Source organism: Bubalus kerabau, chromosome 1 (assembly GCF_029407905.1).
Source record: "Bubalus kerabau isolate K-KA32 ecotype Philippines breed swamp buffalo chromosome 1, PCC_UOA_SB_1v2, whole genome shotgun sequence".
NCBI classification, from domain to species: domain Eukaryota; kingdom Metazoa; phylum Chordata; class Mammalia; order Artiodactyla; family Bovidae; genus Bubalus; species Bubalus kerabau.
Window position 1 is genome coordinate 5,558,491 of NC_073624.1, and position 23,330 is coordinate 5,581,820.

Consider the following 23,330-nt stretch of genomic DNA (forward strand, 5'->3'; position numbering starts at 1 on the left):
AAAGACAGGCTTTGCGTCCCTCCAGTGAGTCAACGCCGAGTCCTCTAGGAAGTCGGGGACAGGGGAGGGTGGGGACATCGCAGGAGCGGGAGGGGAAGTCGGCCCCTTTGTTAAAGGTGAGCAATGCTGGCCACTGCGCCTCCCACGTCCCCAAATTGAAAGTTTGTGTTTATGAGGTTCTGAATGTAGTCTAATTTTTTCCTATCTGGTTTGGCTCATCTCTACCAGCTGGTAAATAGGAAATGTTCACGGTAGGAAGCCAATACTCTGCAGAGTGTAAACAGATGGAATCGATATAAAGTGACAAGTTAGACTGTGCTATTGAGAATACAGAGCCAAAACCAAGAACATAACAGTCAAGCTACTTATTCCGTTCCAGTTCATTTAGTCCTGAATAGCACTTCATATCTGCACAGCTGTGTTGTTCTTTTTTATTTTTCCCCTTTCTTTCTTCTGGGTTGATAATGACAATTTCAAAGAAAAACTTTAATTAAAGATTTTATACGAAATAGCCAAAAGTAGAATAATAAGGAAAATGAGCATTGATGTGTTTATTGTAAGAGAAATCTTTTTCCTTGGCTTCAATTTAAAAAAAAAAAGACAGAAGTGTACTCCTTAAATTTAAAATGAGTTTCGTCGTGGCGGCAGAAAGGTGCCAGACTGACAGGGTGGCAGCCGAACCCCACGCTCTGCTGCAGAGCCAAGACACGGGCCGGCCAAGGGCCCCCTCCCCGGTGCCCCCGGCCCCAGGCAGGCGGGTGGGCTGCGGGCCCCAACCCCCTCCTGCTGGAAACTGGCGACGAAGGTGGCTCCAGGTGAGGAAACAGGAAACAGCTGAACAGGAGCCCGTTCGAATGGCTGCACGCTGGGAAAACCTCATAGGCCGTTGCCCTCTGGCCTGAGAAGGGTTTGCCGTCCTCCCCCCGGGGAAGGGGCCCTGCCAGAGCCAGGCCTGGACGCGGGGGTTGGGGGGCGGGTTCTGGGCTCCAGGGAGGGAACAGGAGGCCCTTCCTCACCTCCTTTCAAGTCTGGGTGGTCATATTTATTTGGGTTCACAGCTTTCTCTCCTGGAGCTCCCTTCCCAGTGCCATAAAGAGAATTTTAAACAAAGAACCGTGGAGTAAGAATCATCCACTGTTAGCAGTTTATCGAACCCGTCTGAACTCAGCGGGGGCACAAACGGGAAGCAGTTTGATTCTTTGCTTCCCAAGCAGGGGCTGGCGAATCTGCCGCCTCCCAGAAGGAAGGTTGTCTCAGAGGGTCCGGGATAACAGGCCCAGCGCAGGTTACACCTGCCAGCTTCAGCAACCCCTCCGCCCTCCTTCTAGCCCCAGGGGCCCCGCGGCGGGCATGGGACCTGCCCCCTCGCCCTCCTTCAGCCTCTTTCCTCCCGGGTTCATCAGGGGCATGATGAGGGCTGAGGAAGAAGAGGGGGCCTTCCCGCCCCCGGCCTCCTCTGTGACTGCTCATGGGGCACTCGGGGACTCACAGGGATGGCGCCTCGGGGGCCCCTGAACTGTGTGGTTTCCCCGGGAGACAGAGCAGCTCGGGGCTCACCCTCCCCTCTCTCCTGGTGCCCCACCCCAGTGGTCCCCCTCATCTGCTCCTGCTGCTCCAGTCTCCCCAGCTGGTGAGCAGCCCCTGGGAGCAGACCACCTCAAGCCTTCTACCTTTCTTTTTCTTTAAAAACATTTTTTATACAATTTGTAAAGGTTGCTCTCCATTCACAGTTATTACAGAATATTGGCTATTCTCCTGTGTTGTAGAACACACCCTCGAGCCTATTTTACACCCACTAGTTTGCGTTAGTATCTCCCACCCCTGTATTGCCCCTCCCCTGCCTCCATTGGTAACCACTAGTTTGTTCTCTGGATCTGTGAGGCTGCTTCTTTTTTCGCTATATTCACTGGTCTGCTGTATTTTTTTAGATTTCACATGTGATATCATGCAGTATTTGTCTTTCTCTATCTGACTTCCTTTCCTTAGCATAATGCCCTCCAAGTCCATCCACGTTGCTTTGCAAATGGCAAAATTTCTTTCTTTTTTATACTACATCTTCTTTCTTTATTCGTCTGTCAATGGACACTTAGGTTGCTTCCATGTCTTGGCTATTATAAATAATGCTGCTGTGAACACTGGGATGTATGGTGTATGTATCTTTTCAAAGTAGTGGTTTCGGTTTTTTGGGGATATATATGCAGAAAGCTAGGACCATGGCATCCGGTCCCATCACCTCATGGCAAATAGATGGAGAAACAGTGCAAACAGTGGCTGACTTTATTTTTCTGGGCTCCAAAATCACTGCAGATGGTGACTGCAGCCATGAAATTAAAAGACACTTACTCCTCGGAAGGAAAGTTATGACCAACCTAGACAGCATATTAAAAAGCTGAGACATTACTTAGCCAACAAAGGTCCCTCTAGTCAAGGCTATGGTTTTTCCAGTGGTCATGTATGGATGTGAGAGTTGGACTATAAAGAAAGCTGAGCGCCGAAGAAGTGATGCTTTTGAACTGTGGTGTTGGAGAAGACTCTTGAGAGTCCCTTGGACTACAAGGAGATCCAACCAGTCCATCCTAAAGGAGATCAGTCCTGGGTATTCATTGGAAGGACTGATGTTGAAGCTGAAACTGCAATACTTTGGCCACCTGATGCAAAGAGTTGACTCCTTGGAAAAGACCCTGATGCTGGGAAAGATTGAGGGCAGGAGGAGAAGGGGACGACAGAGGATGAGATGGTTGGATGGCATCATTGAGGGCAGGAGGAGAAGGGGACGACAGAGGATGAGATGGTTGGATGGCATCATTGAGGGCAGGAGGAGAAGGGGACGACAGAGGATGAGATGGTTGGATGGCATCACCGACTCGATGGACATGGGTTTGGGTGGACTCCAGGAGTTGGTGATGGACAGGGAGGCCCGGTGTTCTGCGGTTCATGGGGTCTCAAAGAGTTGGACACGACTGAGCGACTGGACTGAACTGAACTGAACCAAAGAATGAAATTGCTGGGTCATATGGTGGTTGCATTGGTTTTGTTTTTTTTTTTGAGAAACCTCCATACTGTTGTCCATAGTGGCTGTACCAATTAATATTCCCACCAATAGTGTCAGAGGATTCCCCTCTCTCCACATCCTCACCAACATTTATTACTTGTCTTCTTTTTGATGATGGCCATTTTGACAGGGGTGAGGTGATATCTCATTGTGGGTTTGATTTGCGTTTCCCTACTGATTAGTGATGTTGAGCGTCTTTTCATGAGCCCGTTGACCATCTGCATATCCTCTTTGGAAAAATGCCTACTCAGTTCTTCTGCCCATTTTTTTCATCGAGTTGTTTGTTTTTTTATATTGAGTAGTATGAGCTGCTTGTATATGCTGGCCATTAATCCCTTGTCAGTCATTATCATTTGCCAATACTTTCTCCCATTCAGTAGGTTGTCTTTTTATTTTGTTGATGGTTTTTTTTTTTTTTGCTATGCCATGTGTGCGTGCCAAGTCTCTTCAGTGGTATCTGACTCTTTGCAACCCTGTGGACTATATATAACCCACAGGCACCTCTCCTCTGTGCATAGGATTCTCCAGGCAAGAATACTGAAGTGGGTTGCCATACCCTCCTCCAGGGGGTCTTCCTGACCCAGACATTGAACCCGAGTCTCTTGTCTCCTGCATTGGCAGGTGGGTTCTTTACCACTAGCACCACCTGGGAAGACCCTTCTTTTGCTATGCAAAAGCTTTTAAGTTTAATTAGGTCCCATTTACTTATTTTTGCTTTCATTTTCTTTGCTTTAGGAGATGGATCCAAAAATTATTGCTGTGATTTATGTCAATGAGTGTTCTGCCTATGTTTTCCTCAATAAATTTTATAATATCCAGTCTTACATTTAGGTCTACATCCGGTCTACATGTAATCTATTTTGGGTTTGTTTTTGTATGTGGTGTTAAAGGATGTTCTAATTTCACTCCTTTAGATGTGGCTGTCCAGCGTTTCCAGGGCCACTTATTGAAGAGTCTGTCTGTTCTCCACTGGACATGCTTGCCTCTCTTACTGTAGACTGGCCATAAGTGCGTGCGTTGATTTCAGGGCTCTCCTCGTTCCGCTGTGATTCTGTTTTTCTGTCAGTACCACACCGTTTTGATTACAGCAGCTTTGTAGTTTAGTCTGAAGTCAGGGAGCATGATTCCTCCAATTCTGTTCTTCTTTCTCTAGATTGTTTTGGCTGTTTGGGGTCTTTTGTGTGTTTCCATACAAATTTTAAAATTATTTTGTTCTAGTTCTGCAAAAAAAAAAAAAAAAAAAGATGCCATTGGTATTTTGATAGGGATTGCATTGACTCTGTTAATTGCCTTGGGGAGTATGGTCATTTTGATAATATTGATTCTTCCAATCCAACAACATGGTATGTCTTTCCGTCTGTTTGTGTCATCTTCAATTTCTTTCATCAGTGTCCGAAAACTATTTTGGAGTACAGGTCTTTTGCCCCTCGAGGTAGGTTTATTCCTAGGTATTTTTATTCTTTTTTGAGGTGATGATAAGTGGGCTTGATTGCTTAATTTTCTTTCTAGTACTTCATTGTTAGCCTTCTGCCTTTCTTCTTCCCCACTTAACTCATTGAAAATTCACATATCCTGTCCGTGCCCATAATAGTCACACAGACTGCTCTAATCTGCCCTTCCCACTCTGCTGTCCTTGTTCAATTCTCAGCTCCTCCCCCTGGGAGAGTGTAGAGCAGATCACTGTGTCCCCAGAAATGGCATGCCTATCTGCCCTTCTGCAGCCACCTGTCCTGTCTGTACAAGGATTTTGTTGGCTTACCAATGCTTCTTCCCCATGAATGATGCAATCACCCATCCATCCATTTTTCTCTTCACTAATCTATGCATGCATATAGCCATCTATCCTTCCGTCTGTCCATCTATCCATATTCATCCATCCATCTTCTATCTGTTCATCCATCCATCCATCCATCATCCATTCATCCATCCATCATCCATCTATCCATCCATCATCCATACCTTCATCCACTTGACAATTATCCATTGATCCAGGCCCCATTCTTGGCCCTGGACTCCTGTCCACTCAAGACCTTCCGCTCTCTCAAGGCTTCTGTTAACCTAGGTTGGGTGGTGGGGAAGGGAAGGAGGTAGACGAGTTGACCGAGTGGGGCAGTAGCACTGCTTCAGCCAGGTGCTGTTCCCCAGCATGTGTGTGTGTGGTGATCTGGTTATTTATAGCTCTGTCCTCAGCATTTGGTGTTGATCAGTGATTCCTATCAGACCACCATCTATTGAGTCTGTTCCCTGTGAGGTACCTGCATACATGAGCTCATTTCATCTGTGCACTCTGACGCAGTGCCCCATTCATTCCCATTTCACAGATGAGAATACTGGAGTTGGAAGAAGTCAGGTCTCTGTTCCAAGGTTACCAGAATGATGGCAGCCTGGGGCACTTTGGTTCTCCATGGTTGCTACTGCCTCTGAAGGAGGTTTCTTGTCCCCACTCCTCCTTGGCTTTACTCTTCATGGCAGACATTCTCTGCTCCTTATAGTAACATTTGTGAGTCTGCCCTCTATGAGTTCATCTAAGTCTTTTGGAGAATATTTTAATATAATTTTGCTCCTATCATTCCCCCCAACTCAAAATAATTGCCTCCTTCTTTTTTTACTTCAGTCTTCCATGGGCTTCCCTGGTGGCACAGACAGTAAAATGTCTGCCTGAAATGCAGGAGACCTGGGCTGAGAAGGTTCCCTGGAGAGGGAAATGGCAACCCACTCCAGTATTCTTGCTTGGAGAATCCCATGGACAGAGGAGCCTGGAGGGCTACAGTCTGCTGCTGCTAAGTCACTTCAGTCGTGTCCGACTCTGTGCGACCCCATAGACGGCAGCCCACCAGGCTTCCCCGTCCCTGGGATTCTCCAGGCAAGAACACTGGAGTGGGTTGCCGTTTCCTTCTCCAGTGCATGAAAGTGAAAAGTGAAAGTGAAGCCGCTCAGTTGTGTCCGACTCTTCGAGACCCCATGGACTGCAGCCCACCAGGCTCCTCTGTCCATGGGATTTTCCAGGCAAAAGTACTGGAGTGGGTTGGGGTTGCAAAGAGTCGAACATAACTGAGTGACTCACACTTTTCTGTGGAATGGGGCTTTTTTTTTTTTTCCCTCTTCTTGAAATGTGAGGTGAGTGAGTCCTGGTCTATGTAGCCACACTTCAGACCTTTAAGGCTTTCTCTCTGGCTTCTCCCCACCCTGCAGTCCAGAGGGCAGACTCCAGCCTTGTTAGTGCATCTTCTCCGTGGTTCCTGTCCCTGGATAGCTTGGTTCCTGATCACCCCCTGGACTCAGTCATCTCCCCAGATGGGGACTCTGAGGCCAGGAAGAGGGTTAGATGCTGCCTTCTCACAGGGGCCATGGTGCTGCAGGGGCCATGGGGGCTGGGACACAGCTAGGCAGGGCCGTGCACTCCTAAGCCTGGCACAGGGCTCAGAGCTTGATGGGAAGGCTCCTGTCCGGGCCCTTGACCACCCAGGATGGAGCGGGGACTGAGTCTGGGGCAGGAGATGGGACAGGTGGTTGGGAAGAGAAGACTTAGGGGGCAGGTCTTCAGAGAGCTTCAGGCCATTTTCTGGCTCCCGAGTCTTTAACTCAAAGTCATAAATAGCTATTGTTTTGGTTTTCTTCTTATTTATTTATTCTTGAAATATTTATTTATTTGGCCGCATGGGGTCTTGGTTACTACTCAGGATCTCGCTGCGTCCTGTGGATCTTTTGCACCAACTCTCTAGTTGCGCTGTGTTGACTTAGTTGCCCTGAGGCCTGTGGGAACTCAGTTCCCCAGCCAGGGGTTGAACCTGGATCCCCTGCCTTGCAAGGGGGATTCTCAACCACTGGACCACCAGGGAAGCAGCCCCCATTTTTAACTCTGCTTCTGTCTGTGCACCTGATGCTGCCTGACACCTACCGTGGAGGTGCAGGTGAGGGAGTGGAACAGGATCTCGAATGTCTGTGAAGATGCTCAATATTTTTATCCTGGTCAGCCAGACGGTTCAGCCTGGTGCTCAACTCTGCTTCTGTAGGGGAGGCCTCTGGAGGAAACTTATTTACATAAATGAACGGGCGTGGCTGGGTGCCATTAAAATCTACTTTTAGGTCGTGAAATTTGAAACTCATAAATAACTTCCACATGTCACAGAATACCCTTTTGATTTTTTTTCCCAACCACTTCGGTTCAGTTCAGTTCAGTCGCTCAGTCGTGTCCGACTCTTTACGACCCCATGAATTGCAGCATGCCAGGCCTCCCTGTCCATTGCTAACTCCCGGAGTTCACTCAAATTCACGTCCATTGAGTTGGTGATGCCATCCAGCCATCTCATCCTCTGTCGTCCCCTTCTCCTCCTGCCCCCAATCCCTCCCAGCATCAGAGTCTTTTCCAATGAGTCAATTCTTTGCATAAGGTGTCCAAAGTACTGGAGTTTCAGCTTTAGCATCATTCCTTCCAAAGAACACCCAGGACTGATCTCCTTTAGAATGGACTGGTTGGATCTCCTTGCAGTTCAAGGGACTCTCAAGAGTCTTCCTCAACACCACAGTTCAAAAGCATCAATTCTTCATCGCTCAGCTTTCTTCACAGTCCAACTCTCACATCCATACATGACCACTGGAAAAACCATAACCTTGACTAGACGGACCTTTGTTGGCAAAGACAAAATTACTTTGTACAGTCAGGAGAGCTAGGGTGGACAGGGGCAGGGCCAGGAGTGCATTTGGGCAGTGGTGAAGGCAGTGAGCTCAGTGTTTCTGAGCACCCGCTCTGTCCAGGGACTGTTCTAAGCCTGAGGATACAGCAGGTATATGCTATCTAGGTTGGTCATGACTTTCCTTCCAAGGAATAAGCGTCTTTTAATTTCATGGCTGCAATCACCAACCACTTACACATGTACAAATCACTCCTAGCTTTCCAGCATACAGAAACAGGCTGCAGGCAAGAGTCTGCAGGACCTGGAGTGCAGGAGAGCTTCCCAGGTGGCATTAGTGGTAAAGAACCAGCCTGCCAACGCAGGAGACGTAAGATAGGTGGGTTCGATCCCTGGGTTGGGAAGATCCCCTGGAGGAGGGCATGGCAACCCACGCCAGTATCCTTGCCTGGAGAATCCCATGGACAGAGGAGCCTGGCGGACTACAGTCCATGGGGTCACAAAGAGTCGGACACGGCTGAAGCGACTTAGCATGTACTTACCACGCATGCATGGAGCGCAGGGAGCTCTTCTCCCACAGGCCCCAGAGCCGTGCCAGGAGAGCAGCCTCTCCTTTCTGAGAAGCTGGGTTTGGAAGGAGGCCCTTCCCTTGTTGTAAGCTTCACAGCCTTTTTCTCCCTCCATGGACTTGGCCTTCTCTGAGCTCTCCTCCTGGGAAGCCGGGTGATGGATCTCCTGGAGAGCTGTGGTCAGGCAGAGAGTGGGGAGGTCCCCTCCTGGGGGGAGGAGCTGGGTACCCCTTTCAGACAGAGCTACACCAGGATGTCAAGATGGAAGTCAGGGGGACAGTGATGGGACAGGGTACAGTCAGGAGAGCCAGGGTGGACAGGGGCAGGGCCAGGAGTGCATTTGGGCAGTGGTGAAGGCAGCAAGCTCAGTGTTTCTGAGCACCCGCTCTGTCCAGGGACTGTTCTAAGCCTGAGGATACAGCAGCAAAGAAACTGAAATCCCCTTCATGGCGTTTTCGCATCAATGAATAAGGAAGACAATCGAAAGAAATCTGACATGTCCAGGTGTGGGCGAATGCGAAGGAGGAAAGGGAGGAGGGCGTGCTTTTGTGCAGGCCATGGAGAAGGCCTCTGGGGCCCAGTGACATGGGACTGAGACCTGAATGAGGGCCTCAAGGGAACCCGTCGTGCGGAGGAAGCTGGACGTGCAGAAGCCTCACTGGACGAGAAAGCGCAGGATGGCCTGTGTCGCTGGAGGGGGCCGGGTGAGGTCAGGAGGTCGTGGGGGTCAGGCCGTCCAGGGCTCTGGGCTGTGGTTGAAGAGACCCGGGAGGGCCTGTGACGTGAAGGCGCTCAGTGTGGGGGGTGGGTTGTGGGGAGCAGGGGGCTCAGAGGCAGGGACTCTTGATGCTGACGTGTCCATGCTGAGCCCAAGTGGCGGGCGTCTGGCCGGCCCAGAGAAGAGCCGGGTGCTCCCCGAGCGGTCCTCTTCGTCTCCCTGCCCCTCTCCCTCTCCTCGTCTCCCTCCTCAAGCGCGAGGGCAGTGGGCTGGGGCAGGGCAGGCCATTCCTTCCCTTCGGGCCGCTTCTCCTTCCGTCCCCTGTGGGAGCAGCCCTCACGCCGCGGCCCCAGCTCCGGTGCCTCTGATAAACGTCACCATCTGCAGCTCCACCGAGACACTGCCAAGCTTCAGTCTGACAAGCGATACGAGACTTGGAGACATACCTCCGGTTGGGTGTGCGCTCCGTGCCAGCTCTGCAGCTCCCCGCTTTCCCCGCGGGGCCCATATGGGTTGCTTCGGGTTTTTTAAAAAAGCACATCGCCTCCCATCCTCCCGTTTTACCAGAAGAGGTGAATCAGGACTTGGCATCAGACAAAGTGCTGAGGGTTTTTTTGTTTTTTTTTTTTTTGGGCTCGGGCACAAGTGCTCTATTGGCTGGGGCTCCGCGCTTTCAGACAAAGGGTGGAGCCGAGGGTGACACGCTCGAGCCGTTCCACAGCAGCCCACGCTGTCCAGGCAGCTCCGGGCTTGGTCTTCTGGGTTTTGGATACTGAGCTCGGTTCAGCCAAGGCCCCCTCGTCGGTAGAAGTGGGAGACGTGTGTACAGGTTGGCACAGGGCTTGGCGCATGACAAAATCCAATGACTGTTCATTTAATGATGCTATTACTGTAGCCTTGATTGCACTGAATGGAATCCTTATTGCTCTCAGGGTCGGCTCCAGGGAGGTGTGTTTGCAGACATAGAACCTAGCTTCCTCCGAGTGTGGCTTTCTCCCAAGCAGGTGAAAAGAAAGAAGCTGGATTCATTCATTCGTTTGCTCTGCTGAGGCAGCTGCTCTAGACCCCGGGGGGGCATGTGGTCGACAGAACCCTGCTCTCAGGGAGCCCACATCCCTGAGGGAGAGACAGGCAATAAAGACAGGCTTGAAATTAGTTATGAGGAGTACCAGGAAGATGAGGGTTGGGCGTGGGGTCAGGGGAAGCCTTTTGGATAAGATGACACATGGATCAAGCCCCAGGAGAAGCAAGGGAAGAGCCAGTGGGTGTCTGGGGAGGAAAGTTCTGGGCAGAAGGAAAAGCGAATGTTCCTGAGGCCAGAGTTGCCTCACCGGCACTCCTGAGGAGTGGCAGGGACTGGGATGAGGCAGGATCGCTGCCAGGAGCCAATCTGCGGGGCCCTGGCCTTTGACCTGTAGGAGTCAGAGTGGCAGGTGGATTGTGGACAAAGGGGTGTGTGCCTGGCCCTGGATACACAGGCCTCCCGCTGCTGCTGGAGCCTCAGCCATGGGTTGGGCGTGGACACTGGGAGCCCAGATGGGAGGTGGTCCCACCAGCCCAGCCCAGCCCAGCCCAAGGGTGCGAGGCAGAGACACAGGCTGGATCCTGGAAAAGTCGTCACGGGAGGGCCGCTGGGCTCTTGGGACTGAAACATGGGTGTGAGAAGAGAATCTGGCGGGACAGCCCTGCCTCAGTGGGACAGGTGGAGCTGGTGTCTGCTGGACTCTCAAGGGGGACGTCCTGACTAAGGCTGAGAGGCAAGGCCAGAGCTGGAGACAGACGGCTGGAGCCATCCTGGTTATGAAGGCCAAGGCCAGGGCCACCCAGACGGGAGTATGGTTAGACAAGCCAGGAGACCCAGGGCCTGAGTCTGTGGCTGCCCAGACTTCAGAAGGACCAGCAGGGAGCAGACCAAGCCCAAGGCAGGAAGCCAAGGAGAACCCGGGATGGGTGCGGAAGCCAGGGTGGAAATGTGCGCCCAGAGGAGGGGGTGCTGAGCCGGGTGGAGGGCTGACGCGTGGGCAGCAAGATGGGCCCCAGGAGCCCCTGGACTTGGCCAGGCCACCACCCCAACAAGGTCACAGTCTCTGTGCGGTGGTGGGGACACAGCCGATCGGCTATAGGGGAGACACTGGAGACAGAAAGCGCAGACAGCTCTTCCGGGGGGATTTCTGCACAAGGGAAGAAGCGGCTAGAGGCAGAGGCCAGGCGAGGAGGGAGGTCTCCCTTCTAAGATGGTTCAGGTACTAGACATCATCGCGTGCATGAGGGGAGCAGGGTCGGCATCCGGAGCAGGATGAGACCAATCCCTGGGTGTGGAGGAGGACGGGACCCGGTCCCTGGGTGCAGAGGACAGGAACTATCCCTGGGTGTGGAGGATGGGACCCGGTCCCTGGGTGAGAGCAGGACGGGACCCTGTCCCTGGTCCCTGAGTAAGAGGAGGACGGGACCTGGTCCCTGGGTGCAGAAGCACAGGGTGTTGGGTTCCAGTGGCTTCTGTTGTCCGTGTAAGTAAGAGGGAAGGTTATCTGTGATAGAGGAAGGAGGCGGATGGGAAGGGAAGTGAAGAGCAGAGACAGTGGGGAGCGGAGACAAGGATTCCCACCCACCCGCTGCTGGCAGGGTTGGTGTCCTGAGTGAGGGGAACCAGATAGGGCTCCATGGCCTGTCCTTTCCAGCCACATCGGGCACTTGGAAGAAAGAGGCCGTGAGTTGGATTTGGCCAGGGTTAGGGTCTCGCCCAGACAGGAGGAGGCAGGCAGAGGGGGCAGGTGGAGAACAGAGGTAGTGGATCATTATAAAGATGGAGTGTGGCGGGGAGTATAAAGATGGACCATGAAAGTTGCTCAGTTGTGTCTGACTCTGCGACCCCATGGACTATATAGTCCATGGAATTCTCCAGGCCAGAATACTGGAGTGGGTAGCCTTTCTCTTCTCCAGGGGATCTTCCCAACCCAGGCATCAAATCCAGGTCTCCTGCATTGCAGGCAGATTCTTTACCAGCTGAGCCACAAGGGAAGTCCAAAGATGGACCATGGTAAGGGTATAAAGATGGAATGTGGCGGGGTCGTGGAGGGAAGAAGGTTGTAGGGGGTCAGCCCTCAGGGAAGGGAGCTGAAAGTTAGGGGGTCCTTGGACATGAGGCTTGGTTTTGGAGAGCAGCACTTACTGGTGACAAGGGGTGAGTGTGAGCAGGGAGGTGACCTCCGGACGGGAGGAGGACACGGGGCTGAGTTCAGAGGTTGTCTGCATGGACAGCACGAACAGTGCTGAGGCAGGGCGGGTGTGCAGGGCTGACATCCTCCGATTGGGGCAGGGGAGGGGACAAGATGACCCAGCCAGGAGGAGCCAGGGACGGGGCCATCCCCCCTCCAGCCCAGTGCTTCCTCTGGTGAGATCCCCAAGATGTTCACCCTGGGGTGGGAGGGCTGCCAGGGGGCTCCTTCAGGTCAAAGGGAGCAGTAAAGGGAGCAGTCGTGAAGATGTTGGGGAAATTGGGAACAACCCTGTCCATCTCGCAGCCTTCCCCAAACCCCTTATTTGTGGTGCACTGACCCCTCTGCATCCGGGCTGGACTTGGTCTGATCTGGAGCGGGATGTGGAGTCAGGCCTCCCAGGATCCAGTCGGACTGGACATTTGTCACCCTTCCTGCACAAGCCTGCCTTCCCGCCCGCTGTACTCAGCATCCCCTCTCCCAGCTCAGATGCCGCCTCCTGCAGGAAGCCCCCGGGGCGCTCCGCTGGAGGCGTTTGTCCTCTTCTGTGAAGACCCACAGCTCCTCCTTTGTCTGTCTCTGGTGTTGGGCTCTTGTTCCCATGGTTCCTATCTTGGGCAACATTTGTTTACGTGTCTTCTTGTCTCTGTGGGAGGTGAGGTTTGGGGATGGACTTGATCCAGGGACCATGGATGCTGGGGGATGGACCCTCAACATCATCGTCGTCTAACCGGGCGATGATGGGTAACTCATGCAGCCTCCTCAACCTCAGTTTTAAATAAAAGTGGGGAAATGGTGCTTCCTTTGTGGGGCTCTGTAGGACTCACTCACGTGGTTCTGGCCTTGGCACGCTGAGCCCCAAGCCCCAAGCCCCACGTTGAGCTGTTTCTCTCCTCCACGCAGAAGTAGCTTAGGGCCAGCACACAGCTCTGTGTTTTCCTGGGGCCTTACCAAATGCCTTTCAGGTCCGCATGCTCAATAAATATGCATTTGCTGAATTTGGGAAAGATTTGGGAAAGATTGCTATAAAACTTTTCCTGTAATGTCTTTTAAAAATTCAGAGGGGTTGAAATATATACTCATATTTTTCTAGCTCCTAGTAAAAATAGTTTGCATATGGCTATGAAAAATAAAAATTGTCCACGTCCAGCTATGCCAGAACTATAGTTTTAAAGTATCAAGTAACAAAAAAGATTTTTGTGTGGCTCCTACAAGGGAATGAATTGTGTATGAGACCTACCACTTTACATCAGAAAGAGTTCTTTTCTCAACTTACTAAGACCATTTATAGAGAAAATTGCTTTGAAAACATTCAAGAAATGGAAAGTGTCCTTTTTTCCATAGATGTGTCATTTTGCAATGTCTACGAGTGTGTGTCTTTGGAAACATTTTATTTTACAAGAAGTGTTTAAACACGTTCATCCTCCCGATGTTTTATTACCATCCTGATTTTTAACACTGGATCTTTTGACTTCTCCTAAATCGCTTTTTATACGCAGATTTGCAAAAACATTAAAACCGTCATCAAAGCCCTTATGCTCATTGATGTTAACACGACTGGTCTGGTCCAGCCACACGAGCTGAGGAGGGTTCTGGAGACCTTCTGTTTGAAGATGAAAGATGAGGAATACAAAAAGTAAGTAAGCAAAGGTACGCTGGGACACTGCTCAGTAGAAGCACCAACCAGTTTCAAAATGGGACTTGTCAGGTTTATTGGATCCAGGCAGCGTCTTCCCTCCCGCCTTCTCTGTCTTGACTGTTTTTTCTTTTTAAAATAGTTCTAACACTGGATTATTTTTTAATATTTATGTTACTTATTTATGTGACTGTGCCAGGTCTTGGTTTCAGCATATGAATTCTTAGTTACAGCACGTGGGATCTAGTTCCCTGACCAGGGATCGAACCCAGGCCCCTGCATTGGGAGGTGCAGCGTCTTAGCCACCATACCACCAGGGAAGTCCCTGTCTTGACCATTTTTAAAAGAGATACTCAGTCGACGTTTCTCTCATGTTCCTGAAGCTCTCCACAAATTCTCAAAAGTGAGAGCTAACGGCTCCAATTCCTCCGGCCCGCCTCGGGTGAGAGTCCGCTGCCCTGCAGCTCCGAACTCATCTCAATTACTTGAGCCATGCATCACCAGGGTCTCCCTCTGCCTGCCTGGCACCACGCCCTCTGCCGCCCAGGAGTCCAGTTCACAGATGACTCCTGCTCCCGGCCTGGGGTTAGGAGAAGAGTGAAAATTTCACCGTTTATTCTTTGGTCGCTGCGCTCCTTCTTGGCCCTCTATCCTGATGTAGTAACAGAAACCGACTTTTCCTTTGAGAACTGTGGTTGCCGAGGTTGGGGCGGGCACGGCAGAGCTGGGGGAATACAGGAGCTGCTCCATGGCCTTTGAAAACCGCGGCCACCTGCTCCTGACTCGAGGGCAGTGTGTGGAAGCAGCACATTTTTTGAGCCTCCAATAAGCTCCAGATCATTTAGAAGAAGCCAAATGCTCAGATTCTGTGGCTCCCTGACTTTTGAATGGAAGCCTCTGGAAGGGGCACCCGTGTGTAACCTCAGTCAAGAGGTCCTTGTCGTCTTCCTGCCTTTTCCCGCTTTTCTCAGCACCCTCCAGGCCATTAACAAAAGTACCAAGCCTGATTATTTCCCCCCGAACCTAGGGTTTCACATCGCACCGCAGTTATAAATCGCTAGTAGAATGGGCCATTGTGGTTGCTTACGTTGTTTTATTAAATAAAGACGATGTTGCCTCTGTTAGGAAAGGAATTTGCTCCGAGAGCAAGGAAGTCTGGAGGGCATGCGACAACAGCCTCACGGAGCTCGGCAGGGCCTGGAAGCCTGGAGACTGAAAGTAGGGACATCTCCGAGTCTTTTGAATATTTTCTTCTTCTTTTTCTCTTTATAACCCACCTCAGAATATAAAAGACATAATAGATGTTTTAATTTTTACATCTTTCCGACTGGGAAAATGTCCAGAATAAGATCCAAACAAAACAAATTAAATAATTTTGTGCACGCAATTATAGAACAGAAGCAACACTCTTCTAAAACAGGCAATCAAAATACAAAACAGTGTTTTATTTGACAATAAACCTTGTGTTTGGCACTGCAGTCTCCCAACCTAGTAAATCTATAAAAAATGTTACTGTCTGTTTCCCTATCTCACAAGTGTTGAATAATAAAGAACTCCACAAATTTTTATTTGAGATTTTTTTTTTTAAGCCTCAAAAACAATGCTGTTTGTGTGATAAGGCTGGAGGAACGTAACATAATAGAATTGCTTTCCTTTAGAACTGAAATGGGGAAGATCAAAAGTAGACCATTTCTTCAATTGCTTTAATGCTTTTCTTATTGAAGCTGGAGAATATACTCTTTCCTTGAGAAGCTGCTTCAGTATTAGCTTTGCCTTTTCAGTGTTTGAGCAGGAAACACAATGCGTTTTTGAATGCTTTCTTTTATCTGACAGCTTTGTCTTTAATATCAGCCTTCAGCGTGGGGCGGGGTGGGGGGCACGGGGAAGTGGGCGTGGGCTGGGCTTTGAAGTCAGGCAGGCCTGGGGTCAGGTCTCTGTCTGCCCTCCCTAGACTCCTGGGCCTCCCAAGAGTCAGCTTTCTCTTAAAGAGATGGGGACTCAGGAGCCTGCCTCTCCAGGCTGGAGGGCTTGGAGGAATGTGCCAAGTGTGCCTGGCACTTAGCAGGTGCTAGTTTCACAGTGATAATCTCATAATCATAAAGACTCCACGGGTGCCCTCTGCTCTCTGAGAAATAGCTCTCTTGAGGCTGCAGAATACCATCCAGCCTGTGGAAACAAGAACTGGGGGAGACGATCACTGCCAGGTGCTACGCCTGGCCCGACCGTCCTGAGACCCGCGGGGTTTTCTCTTCCTTTCCCATCTCGCGCCCGTGTACTGTCCCATGCGTTCCCCTGCAGGACGAAATATTTGAATCCGGGTAAAATCATTTTTGTGACCTTGAAAAACAAAGAAACAAACAAACTCCGTTGGTCAGCCTGCTGCCTGGGCAGGTGAATGCAGCCCAAGGCGCAGGTGTAGGTGGTGGTGCTGAAGAGGTTTATGGGCCCGTTGGCATCATTTCCTTTGTCCCTGAAGGCAGCCTTCCCACGTGGCCCTCTTGCCCTGGGCATCTACACACGTGTGGGTTCTCCCGCCTGCAGATCAGGTCCCTGGGAAAATGGCCTTTATTGCTGAGTCTTGGGAATGTGTCCAACTTGGGGTTGGGAATGCCTTGATTCTTTTTTTTTTTAAAGGCTTTTGAGATACTGCATCCTTGGGAAGTACCGAGGCTTCATTTTTGCATCATATCTGTAGGAAATATTACCATGGGTTGTGTCTGCCTGTTCTCAGCGACCGTGTAGCAGGTATTACGAACGCCGGTGGGCTGAACTTTAGGAAAGGTCAGGATCTTCTTGAGCCAGTGCCAGTTGGAAGGAATGCTGAGTTTTCACAGGAAGCGGGAGAGCCGGTGACGGGGTTTTTTTTTTTATCAGGATGCTGACATTTTCCTGGAGCAGCAGAGCAGCGGAGACTTTCTGCAGGACAGCAACTCGGAAAGGAGCCCATCAGGGGCCACCTTCTGGGTTCTTGTGCTTACAGCTTATGTTTGCCAGGCAGAGTCTACGGATGAAAGATGGAGCTATTTAGGGAGTCTCAGTGTTAACATCTGGCAGCTATCTTATCTCAAGATAATTTTTCTTATTAGGACAATGGGCAGGATTCACCAAAGTGGGGAAAAAAAAAAGGTATGCATTGAAATGAATACACGACATTACTCTTGGTTAAATTTGGAAAACAAAAATAACAAATACTTTAAGTGATAATTACTAAATTTTTAGGAAGCAGCATGAAATTAGATAATTATAGAAACCAACACATATGGAGACAATATAACCAAACATTTAAAAACTGTCAATTTTTAAAATAAATGTAATAATGCAGAAATTATCTAGAAAACCATTTATCAAGTAGCAGATTTGAATAATAGAAATTTCATTTTAGAAACAAAAAAGAAAAGAATCCAAACATTCCATTTATCTTGACTTAAAAAAAGAGTGTCTCTGTATATTTCAGGAAGAGACATTGCTGAAGTGTTTTAAAAATTTCTCTTTCTATACATGCAAGTCCTAGAAGGCTCCAAGAAAAGCTCCCCCTTCCCACCTTTAACTGCTTTAAAATGATTTGCCATCCTGGGCACAGCTTCTCTCTGAAATGATGCACTTGGTCAAGAAGCTGGGCTGTGTTCTGTCCTCCCCCAGCTCTGCATTTGTCTGGTTATAGAAATTGTGTGCTGACTCATGGCCCAGATCCATCTCCCACCAATTCTTAAAGGAAATGGGACCTGCTTTTGCTGTCTGAGTGCAGAGGTGCCCCTCACCCACTCCCACCAGAGAGGGGAGAGGACCCTAGGGGTGCAGGCAAGGGGGTTCCTTTCACGAGTCCTAAGACATTCCTGTCCAATCATACCAATACACAGCCCTCTGGAGGCAGAGTGATGAGATTTCCCCCCCTGCCAAATATCTGCGTTTTATTTATTTAGTTTATTTTTTAATTGAGGCATAGTTGATTATGCTAGTTTCAGGGGTATTTGCATTTTAAAAATCTTACAGTAACATTTCCTAGGGTTTACTTCTATTTTCTAGCTCTAGCTGGAGAAATGCATTAAAATTAATGCTAGCCCCAGCGTAAAGGTACCTCAGTAAAAAACCTGCTTCATTTAGATGCTCTGTATCCTAATTTCTGAATACTAATGAATGTTTCTATTTTAGGTTTGCGCAACACTACAATATCGATAAAGACACTGCAGTGGATTATAACGTTTTCTTGAAGAACCTCAGTTCAAATAATGACTTGAACCTTAAATATAATATAGGAAATCAAGGTCAGTATTTTAAAAGCACACAGCTAAAGATTTCAATATCCTTTAGCATGATAGTTCCTCGTCTGTGACTCTGTCCTGAGGAAGTGCTTTAAAATACGGAAAATGCGTTATCCACCAAGGCAGTGACGGTATCCTTATTTGTAAGATGACATAAATGTCTGAAAACAGGGAAAGGGTTAAGTGAGTCACAGCTTATCCACGTGGTAAACTGTGCAGCCACAAGCAATGATCTTCACAAAGTTAATTATAACTTGGAAAAATGTATGTGGGATATCAGTAGATGATTAGAAAGGAACTCTTAACTATGGATTGTCTTTTAAGTGGTACATCTCTGGGTATTTGATTCTTTCTGCTACCTCTGTATTTTCAAAAATTACTGATCGTGAACATGTAACTGCTCTTTTAATGATGGGACAAATCTTGATACAAAAGGGGAAAAAGTTGAGTAGTCGGTGTGGTTATGCCGGACACTTAAAGCCAGGCTCATGTAGGCATACAGCCTTGAGAAGGAAAAGCTTTCCTCGTGCTGGTGGAAATCCCAGGCTCTGGAACGCAATGCCTGGGTTGCGCAGTTCTGCAGAGAGCAGGGGTGCAGCTCCTCCAGGTAGATGTATGGAGCACACAGCGGGAGGTGCTCCCTTCCAGCTCTAGGTTGTTTGAGGCAAGAGTTTTCTTGCCTCAGGGGTTTGCCATGTGGGACCGGCTCATTCAAGATGGGTTGTCACTGTCTGGGATCAACACAAGTGATTGTAGCAAATATGCATGGACTACCTTCTCTGATTCCCTGATCTGCCTGACTGGCAAGCTTAAAAAAAAAAACGATAAATTCTCAGATTTCAGCCCAGTTTCACTAACCGAGATAGTGTATAGCAGACCCCAGGACTCTTACTTTTCAAAGCCTTACTAGTTAGGGGAATTACCAGACCATATGAGCTGCCAAGGACCCTCTCATCCTTTACACTGTGTTAGCTCACCTGCAAGTCACTGTACCAATAGGCCCTTCACTGAGTACAAAGCCAAGTGAAATACTCTTGACTTTAAGAAGTATGTGTGCGTGCAGGTGTGTGTGTGTGTTTGTAGGTATATGAACGTACATATATGTTAATAGGACTAGTCCTGTTAATATTTTAATAAGATGGATAAGATAAAGCATGTCACATAAAATAATCTTAAAAAAACATCTTTTTATTGTGCTCTGTGGAGTTACTTCATAAAACTTAACTTTCAATTTTATTTTTTTCAACAGCTTTGTGAGGTGGATATTATTATCCCATATCTTAAGAGGAGAAAACTTGGACTCAAGGGTGTTAAATGAATTTCCTGAAGTGACATAGCTAGTTTGTGGCAGAGTCAAGATTTGAACTGTTAAGCTCCGATTCTTTGCAGTGTCTGACTCTTTGTGACCCCATGGACTATACGGTCCATGGATTCTCCAGCCCAGAATCCTGGAGTGGGTAGCCATTCCCTTCTCCAGCGGATCTTCCCAACCCAGGGATAGAACCCAGGTCTCCTGCACTGCAGGCGGATTCTTTACCAGCTGAACCACCAGGGAAGCCCAAGAATACTGGAGTGGGTAGCCTATCCCTTCTCCAGCAGATCTTCCTGACCCAAGAATCAAACTGTTGTCTCCTGCATTGCAGGCGGATTCTTTACCAGCTAGCTACCAGGGGATCACTCTGTTCCAAAACAAACTATTTAAATGCCTACAAGAGAAAGACGAAGTGTCATGGCGTTCATGGAAGGAAGAAGGATGTCTGATTAAGGGGGCACTTGTGCAGGACTGGGGTTCACAGGATGTGTGTGATGAGCACCAGGGGAGTGAGCACTCTGGGCTCAGGGTCCTGGGGGTAGCATGTCTGGCAGAAGCCTGGGCTGTGCACACTTAGCTCCGGTGGGATAGGAGGCGGGCTCCAGCCTGATGACAATGTCCGTCACCAGCAGGCTTATGTGCCTGACTTGGTCACAGTAACCGACCTCACCTCCAGAGTGTCCGTTCAGTGCCAGCCACCAGGCTGAACATGCTCCTGTACTGGGTCTTTTCGTATGTCCTGCAGCCCTGGGAGGCAGGCACTGAGGTGGATGAGTAACACATTGAAATAAACAACCAAACCGTTCTACCGCCCAGGAATAACCACTGTCAGCATTATTCCTGGCATCTGTTCATACGGCGCTATGGAAAGGAGAGGCAGCTCTCTAATCCTCTGCTCTGCTAAGTCACTTCAGTCGTGTCCGACTCTGTGCGACCCCATAAACGGCAGCCCACCAGGCTCCCCCGTCCCTGGGATTCTCCAGGCAAGAACACTGGAGTGGGTCGCTATTTCCTTCTCCAATGCGTAAAAGTGAAAAGTCAAAGTGAAGTCGCTCAGTGGTGTCCAACCCTCAGTGACCCCATGGACTTGCAGCCTTCCAGGCTCCTCCGTCCATGGGATTTTCCAGGCAAGAGTACTGGAGTGGGGTGCCATTGCCTTCTCCTCTCTAATCCTAGTAATATTATACCTCTTTGAATAAAGCTTCTGTTCCACTTTTCAGATTCATTTCGATGATAGAAACTATCCTTATGTCAAATGGTTCTGCTCTTCCCTATTGAACACATTCTCCTGAAGTGCTTTATTCTCTTTGTCTTCTTCCTCTGTATACATAAGGATCATCTTAGGTCTTTAAGCTACCTCTGTAATTTGATTTTCACTGAGGACCGTGTTGCTATGTCTGCTTTATTTATTCGATAATGTTGTTTCCTCTGGCCTACCATATTGTTTTCCTCTCTCGCTGTTTTACTGTCTTGTTATTGAACTCTTGTTTTAATGGATTTGTGTTCTTATTAAAATGTTCTGTAAGTAATTCTGTGCTTGAATTATGTTTTCTTCCATGGGAGGATCCTTGATTTTTCGCATTATATTCCTCTCCTTCTTTCTCTATCCACCATCCCCTTCCCCTAACTTTTTTCTTGTAGAGTTTGTGTCAAAATAAATTTGGATTGGTTGAGCATATTTTTTCCCATTATATTAATACATCTTCAGCTAATCCCAAATAATATCATACTAATTCACTTGAAGGGCTTCCCTGGCGGCTCAGGGGGCAATGCAGGAGACACAGGTTCGATCCTTGGGTTGGGAAGAACCCCTGGAGGAGGAAATGGCAACCCATTCCAGTATTCTTGTCTGCGAGAGCCCATGGACAGAGAAGCCTGGCCGGCTACAGTCCATCGGGCTGCAAAACTTTGGACATGACTTAGTGGCTAAATAACAGCAAAACACAACTCATGTGAGTTACAGGAACTTTAAGCAGCGTTTTCTGGATTCTTCTCTCCTCTCCTTTGTTATATCGCTGTCATATCATACTTTGCATACACCATGAACACAGGCAAGCTGTTCAGCTAGGCCAAAAAGGAAAAAAAAAGCAAAACCAAAGACTCCCCGAAACGCAGGGTACAGTTCTCAGCTTCTGTTGTTCTGCTGAGATTTCCTGTCTGTTCATTCATTAGGAGTATATTGCCCTTCATATTCTCACACACTGTTACTTTAACATTTTAAAGTACTTTAAATTTTTTAACTGCTAATTTCAACATCTAGGTCATTTCACGATTTGGTCTTTACTGATTTCCTTTTCAAAAAACATGGATCATAGTGTCCTGTGGTTTTTTGTTTGTTTTTGGTCTATGTCTAGTGATTTTGGAAATGATCCTAGACACAGTAAATTTTGCCTTGTAGAGACTATGAATTCTCTTATGTTCCTCTGAAGAACTTAAGTTTTGTTTTGGTAGCCAGTTTACCTTAGTAGGAGACTAAACTCTGTCTTCCCTGAGGGGGTTAACATGTGAAATCTTTGTTCTGCCATTTCGGGCTTCGCTGGGAATCTTGTTTTCTGCTTTGCACATCTGTAGTTTGTGGTGTTAGCCGGAGATTTTGGCAGGTTTTATTCATAGGCTTTGGAGATTCTCCTCTATGCCTTTTTCCTTTATGTTTGTGCTTTCCCTTTTTACTTTCCAGTCACAGTGATAGTCCTAAATTCTCTTTTTTTGATTCCTAAAACCAGAAAGATCCTGGATTTATATCCAAACTCTAGCCACTTAGCATAATGTTCCAGCCAAGGCCTGCCCTCAGGCAAAAGGCCAAAGAAACAAGAAACTCAATGAGTTATTTTTCCATTTCTCCAAGTGTTGACTCCAGTTTATGTCATTTGCTTTGCAATGCCTTCAGAGAGTTTTTTGTATATATTTCGGCCAAAGTTTGTCATTGTTGTCTGCTGGGAGGGTTGCTTCATTATGAGCCAGTCCACCATGTCCAGACACAAAACTTTCTGGCTGCCATATTAAGTTTCTTCTTGCTTCAGTTTATCATAGTGTAAATTTTGGGGGGAAAAATTGGAAGGGGGCAGTATAAATGCATAGTGAAAAATTTATGTTAAATTTATAGTTTATATTTTATACAAACTATATAAAAGTTATATTTATAGTTATAAAACTTTTAAATTTATTTATTTATTTGCTTTGCTGGTTTTTACCGTTTTTCCTTTTGCTTATTTTATTAAGTATTGTAAGAAAGGCGTCTCCAGTTCATACATTTACAGTGACCCACTTCTGTACATAGAACAATATTTATTTTCTACTAATTTTTCATATTTCTGGATTTGCTGCTTTTGTTCTTAATAAGCCATTGTCATCTTGCTTATCAAAAACGCCATGCATTTTAGCACACGAGGAAAGGACACTGGGGTAGGACTTCCTTTTTCCTGCACCTACGACATACATAGCCGCCCACTCAAGTTGTTTTGCGTTTCCTCTCTACTCCGTTTCAAATCAACCAGAATCCTTCACAGGAAATTTTGGGAAAATTGGGAGGGGGCAGGAATTATTAAGCTGCAGAGAAGCGGGAAAGCTGGTCTGACTGCGATGAGAGAGGAGCCAGTGAACATGGCACAGCTGAATTTGTCAGCCCCCTTTTGTGGCATCTAGAGCTGCTCAGCCCACTTCCCGCATACTGTCCTGCGTGTAGAAAAGTCACCCACAATGCGTTGCTGCAAATGGATGAACTTCTCGCTGTGTGAGGCCCCGTTAGAGTAGCAGCAGCCCCCCATTGGAAAGCAGGGGGAGACCCACCTCCCCGAGTGAGACCGGCCTGGCTCCCCACCCCTCAGTGAGTGAGGCCCTCGCAGCTTCCGTGTTCCGAGAGCCCACGTTTCAAGCACTCGGCGTGCTGGAACCACGGAACTCCAGGCTGCATTCTAAAGGACTGGCTTTGTATTTTATCG

General features: G+C 48.4%; 1 protein-coding gene across 1 annotated transcript in view; it reads left to right on the forward strand.

Annotated features, from left to right (window-relative positions):
• The window catches only part of EFCAB6 (EF-hand calcium binding domain 6), a 258,271-nt gene that overhangs the window by 61,557 nt on the left and 173,384 nt on the right, over window positions 1-23,330 (forward strand). Inside the window, exons 7-8 of the mRNA XM_055565985.1 lie at window positions 13,685-13,821; window positions 17,971-18,083. Coding sequence (XP_055421960.1) covers window positions 13,685-13,821; window positions 17,971-18,083 — 250 coding nt within the window. The remainder of the gene's footprint in view (window positions 1-13,684; window positions 13,822-17,970; window positions 18,084-23,330) is intronic.